This window comes from Aulonocara stuartgranti (assembly GCF_965226115.1).
Source record: "Aulonocara stuartgranti genome assembly, chromosome: 15".
NCBI classification, from domain to species: Eukaryota; Metazoa; Chordata; class Actinopteri; order Cichliformes; family Cichlidae; genus Aulonocara; species Aulonocara stuartgranti.
In genome coordinates this window covers 22,903,217-22,908,888 of record NC_138951.1, presented here as the reverse complement: position 1 = coordinate 22,908,888, position 5,672 = coordinate 22,903,217, and the positions used below count along the sequence as shown (strand labels likewise).

Here is a 5,672-nt window from a genome sequence, read left to right as displayed (position 1 = left end):
GTTATCTGTAAATACCATCAACCTACCAGGTGTCGCAGAGGAAAATTAGCCCGTATTTCTAAATTTGGTAAATTTACGAGACAATAACAAAAAAAGATTCAAGTGATTAGTGGAGATGCGTGTGCAGGAGGTACAGCAACGAGTGGAGAAGAGACAACTGGAAATAGGATGACAGAGATTAGATGGGAGGGAAGATAAGAGAAAAACATGTTATGAGAGTGGCAAAGAATAGAGGGATTTTGGGACATAAACCATGGAAATTTGTGAAAAAGGCCAAAGCTGATGGGGGGGATTAAAAAAGGAGGGGGATAGAAACTATACCAAAAAAGAGGATTGGAGATGATGAATGAAGTGTTGAAAAAAGAGACAAATATAAAAACAAAAAAGGAAAAAAAAGATTAAAAGATTGGGAAAGGAATAACGCGTTGGTGGGAAGAGGGTAGGAAGCAGAGAGGAGGAGGAGGAGAATGAGGAAGAGCTGAAAATCTGCGGGAGGATAGGCAGAGGAGGAAAAAACATGAGGAGGAGGAGGGAGGGGACGCCTGTCCTGTTATGGCAGAGAAGAACACTCGGGGTTGCTAGATTGCATCATCGCCGGATCAGCCTTCTAAAAATAGGATGACGTCACCCCCCCTACTCTCAGGCTCCCAACCCTAGCACCCTCCCTCTCTCGCTCTCTAGTAGCGTTGCGTTGCGTCATGTGTCCCGCCCCTTCAACCAATTTAAAAGCGCGAGGTGACGCAACGTAAAGGCCACAAGAGCAACCGTAGCCAACGACCAGGAAGCCGACACAGGAAGAGCGGAACGCACAGACATAAGAGAAGGTTTATTTTCTTCACGGCGCACTTCATCCGATCCGGACACTCACAGCTTTAACAGGTAGGCTGGAGATCTGTTTCCCGTGGAGGAGGACGGGGGTGTTTGAGCGTGTGTGTGAGGGGCAGAGAGGCGGTGTTGTCGCTCTTTGATCCCGGTGAGAAGCGCAGAGAGCCGGTGTCTCCGTGCGCTCCGTCCCGGGACACTGCGAAAACTTCCGCGCGTGTTTTTGCGTGAAAATATAAAATATATAAACAAGCGCATCTTTTTGGAGCAGTTTGCACTAACGATTTTTCTTTTTTTCTTTTTTTTTTTAATTTTAGCGTATTTTGTATTTATAAAAACTTGTTATTGTTTTTGTTTCAAATATGACATCATGCGACGTTTTTCTTGGATTCTGCTTGAATGCATTTTGTTACACTTTTTTTGTAACTTATTTATAATCAGGTATTTCGGATTTTTGCACTTGTTTCCTCACTTTTGACGAGACTTTTAATATTGTTGTTTCTTTTTTTTCTTCTTTCTTTTGAGTTAACTTTATAATAACAAAACCAAAACAAACATATGAATAGCACAATTCTCTTTTATAATTACCTGAACACATAATAACGAAACTGAAGGGAACAGAGGGAGGCGGTGGTAAAATATTTGTAGAGCTAACAAGACTTTTTAAAACTTTTTTTTTTAATTCTAAGAAGGTGCAGCTGTGTGCAGACTAATACAAACCATATCATTAATGACTTCGTTGCAAATGATTTATTACTGGAGAACATAAGAATATAATATAAATGTGCTTGTTTTGGTTTTGGTCTCAGAGCTGATGTAAACACCTTCTTATCTGGCTGATGGCCATAATTCAACTCTTTTCACTTCTCCGTTTAGATAACAAACATCCACACCTCCCTAATTAATGAGCCTTTTTTACAGCATGTTTTCCACAAAGCAAATATTTGCTCAGTTTTGAATGACACAGCTATTTGTCTTGTCATCACAATCTGTTTGTCCTCCTTAACATGCCATGTTGACCTTTCAAACCGATCTTAGCTTTGGACTTCCTTCTGACATTTGTGTCATTGTTACTCAGCAAAAAGTTGAACATTCCTTTATTATTCTTCCCACATTATTTATCTTGTGACTTTCAGCGTTGGGTTCATAATGACTTTAGCTCAGTTTCTTTTGAATTATATTAAGTGTTTCTAACCCACCTGATGATTTTCATCTCTTGCGTTTACAGAATGATGCTTCAGCACTCGGGTCCTTCTCTGGCTGACATCAGCTGCTCCGCCTTGGTTCCTTGCTTCTCCCCTCAAGGCACACTCACCCTGGACGACTTCACCAACTTCACACCCATCGTGAAAGAGGAGCTCCGGCTGGCAATCCAGAGCAAGCGACTGTCCAACGGGCTTAGCACCGACATGAGCTCCGATGGTGCCAGCTCCAGCTCGGATCGAGCCTCTGAGCTAACTTCATACAGGAACGGGGTCAAGCGAGAGGTAAGGCAGAGGGGGAATTACAGCATGTAGTTATCTGTAATGTGTCTGTTATATACATACATACATACATACATACACAGAGAGAGAGAGTATTTTTTTCTTAATGGTCTATATTTCTCACTTTTTTTTAGTTGACATCTGAGGAGCATGAAAGAAGGAAAAGGAGGAGGGAGAGAAACAAAATCGCTGCCGCCAAGTGCCGCAACAAGAAGAAGGAAAAGACTGAATCACTCCAGAAGGTAGTTTTCCACTTTCATCAATCTGAGCATTGGTTATTCTGCACCTACTCTTAGCTTTTTGCACCCTCACAGTTAGACAATTTATAAAGCATGACATTCGCAGCTTGCGGTGAGAAGTAGCTTATGTTTCTCGGGTGAATAACAGTCTTCTTCTTCCATCCTTCTCTGCAGGAGTCTGAAAAGCTGGAGAGCATCAATGCCGACTTAAAAGCTCAGATTGAGGAGCTTAAGCAGCAGAAGCAGCAGCTGGTCTACATGCTCAACCTGCACCGGCCGACGTGCATCGTCCGAGCCCAGAACCCCCAGACGCCCGAGGACGAGCGAAACCTTTTCATCCAGCACATCCAGGAGAGCACCTTACAACTCCACAACCTCACCTCCACCACCACCTCATCCGCATCCACGTCCACAGCAGCGCCTCTCGGCGGAGGACTTCTGACTCTCGATCATGTCCAGTGCCCCAGTCACTTATGATCGCCCAGAGTGTTATCTAGGGCTTGCAATTCTTCCATCTCCTGCTGCTGATGTAGGACTGACTGGTTTCGCAGGAGGTGGAGTTGCCACATACAAACTTATGACCTGAGAATGAAACGCCACCTATGACTCCTCACGCCCACCTGCCGTCCATAATGCTGCTAGAGAAAAAGAGAGCGGTGTAAAGTGACCTCAGCACCTTCCGCTCCCTGAACCCGTAGCTGCTGATTGGACAGGAGTGAGAAATGATGGACAGCACTTTGACTTGCATTGTGTTTCTTTTTTTTTTTTAAACATTTTAAAAAGTCAGGGCCAAGAACAGATGCTAAAGCACTTAAACAAAGTTCAACAGCTTTTCTTGATTTATTAGTATTTTGAATAGTCGATGGTCTGATTTTTGTACCAAAGCACGATTTCAAGGTGATCAAGGCACATTATTTAAGAGTTCACCCCGACAGTAAGGAGATTCAGAATGACTGTGTGAGTGTGTACAGATGCAAGTCACTGACTTTAAAAAGAAGCGGTCTCTGTTTAGTGTACAGCAAAGATGACATATTTATTAAATGATTACTGTATGTTAGGATGTTGCTGTTTTAACCCTGTCTGCTTGTCCTGTATACAAAGTGAATTACTAAAAACGCTGCTACTACTAACCACTCAGGACCTAGGTATGCTATAGACGTCCGTTTTGTTATACATAATATGAGATGACTCGTCCAAAAGCATGAGTACGGGTCGGGTTCCTTGCTGTGAGTGTAGCAGACACAAAAGGGAAATGTACGTTGCAGGCAGGGTTTCTAATTCTGCACTTAATGAAAAAAGCCTAGTACAAAAGACAGTGTAATCACATGTATAGATAAGTGTTTTGTTGTGGGGTTTTTTCTTAAGAATTCAATATTTTATGGCAATCACAATTGCCCAATGGACACTTTATTTATCACTGTGTTCTCTCTTAAAGCAAAGGGGATTTTTTTTCAACCTGTTCTGTGACAATGAAGCTACATAAGTGTTATTTTACAGATGTGTTTTCTACCCAGTGTCTTGTATAAAGTATCAAATGCATATTAACTATGTGCTGCTGTATGTAAACACCAATGCCTCCTTTGGTCTCAACAGAGCAAAACCAAAAGTTATTTTTTTAAAAATGTATTTATTGAAAACATTTGGTCCGGATGTTGTGTTCATTAGATATCGTTAGCTAGGTATCAGAAGCGCTGCATCAGTTTACTCTGAAGTTATGCAAGATTTGTTGACACGTTAGAATCTAAGTGTGTCGTGAACTTCCACTGTTTGAAAACGAACTGCCAAAATAGTTGTTGTTCACTTGCACACCCTTTTCCATTGTAAAAAAAAAAAAAAAAAAAAATAGCCCAAGGAAAAAAGCAGTTTATTGCTCAAATTGCTGTTTGTTGTTTATTGGCAGTAAAATAAAGCCAAACATGAGATCAGAAGCCCTTTATTCCTGAGCGACACTCTAACTTCTCATTCTCAATCAAACTGAAACTCTGACGCACAAAGCGAAGGATGAGTACATACCAGAAGGGGTTTCCTTTGACAGAATAATAATGAATTTTGTAGACTGAAGTTGTATTCCTCTGTTAGAAGGTTTATATTGTTGTATGTGTTGTGTGAGAGTCACATTGTTAAAGGGACGCAGGCGTCTTTGTGGTCATAGTACTTTTGTCACCTGTTGTCCCGATGCTAGTCATTACTAGATAGTCACTGAGCACTGAGTGCATGTATTCATATTGTGCCTATTTCTACTACTGAAGACTTTTTTTTTTTCTCTATAGCTGTGTCATAGCAGAAATAAATAAAGGATGTCAGGTACAACTGCACTGCTACTATCACTGTGTAACTACTTCCATCTTTGTTTTGATTTTTGATACTTTGATAATTAAAGATGTGAACTGAAAATGCGACCTGTGAGATGCCTTTTCTGGAAATGGATGGGCAGATGTGACATCAGGAGTTTCTGGTAGAGAGCAGAATTCATGTTTCCATCAATTACAGCAACCAGTGAGGTCCTGAAACAGGACAGCAGTCCCAGACCGTCACCCTGACACCACCATGTTTGGCTGTCGTTTAATGAAATGCTGTGTTAGTTTCACACCAGATGTAACGGGACTCATTATTGAAAACATTTGGCTTTGTCACCCTGTCCAGACTGATAGATGTTAGCGACTAGTTATCTCTTTCTAATATTATATTTTGTTTGATGATCTGAAACATGTAACTGGGACAAAAATGCAAAAAAAATTGTTATTAACATATCAGTAGTACATAATAATAATAATAATGGTTAGAGCTTAATAAATGTGCAGCAATAATTGTAGAACCAAAAACAAGCTCCCTGAAGCTCAGTGGAAGTGGGCTGAGTAGCTGATTTCTTATGATAATCTTAAATTAAATTATGATATGATTATTGCTACAGTGAGCTCACATGATGCTGTTGGAAAAAAAGCTGTGATAGTACGTTGATAACACTAAACAGAGCAGAAACAGAAATATTAGTGCCTTGCTCTTCGCTGTTGGAGCTGTACAATATCATATACCTATAGACTTTCTGCACTTATGAAAACATGTGCCATCTGATGCAACACGTTGTAAAACAAATGTTTGCAATGCTTATCATCAATAATCACCACTT

The 5,672-nt window shown here is 40.7% G+C and overlaps 1 protein-coding gene across 1 annotated transcript; it reads left to right on the top strand.

The window, feature by feature from the left end:
* The first annotated feature begins 739 nt into the window (after positions 1–739).
* atf3 (activating transcription factor 3) lies at positions 740–4,860 on the top strand. Its single transcript, XM_082505181.1, has 4 exons — positions 740–879; positions 2,051–2,309; positions 2,441–2,548; positions 2,720–4,860. The coding sequence occupies exons 2-4, from the start codon at positions 2,052–2,054 to the stop codon at positions 3,020–3,022; spliced, it is 669 nt and encodes a 222-aa protein (XP_082361307.1). The 5' UTR covers positions 740–879; position 2,051; the 3' UTR covers positions 3,023–4,860.
* The last annotated feature ends 812 nt before the right edge of the window (positions 4,861–5,672 follow it).

Bases quoted from the DNA above. Each gene is read 5' to 3' on its own strand.
- atf3 (XM_082505181.1), top strand. From the start codon at position 2,052: ATGATGCTTCAGCACTCGGGTCCTTCTCTGGCTGACATCAGCTGCTCC. The intron at 2,310-2,440 runs GTAAGGCAGAGG...ACTTTTTTTTAG, and splicing joins GGAACGGGGTCAAGCGAGAG to TTGACATCTGAGGAGCATGA. The intron at 2,549-2,719 runs GTAGTTTTCCAC...CCTTCTCTGCAG, and splicing joins AGACTGAATCACTCCAGAAG to GAGTCTGAAAAGCTGGAGAG.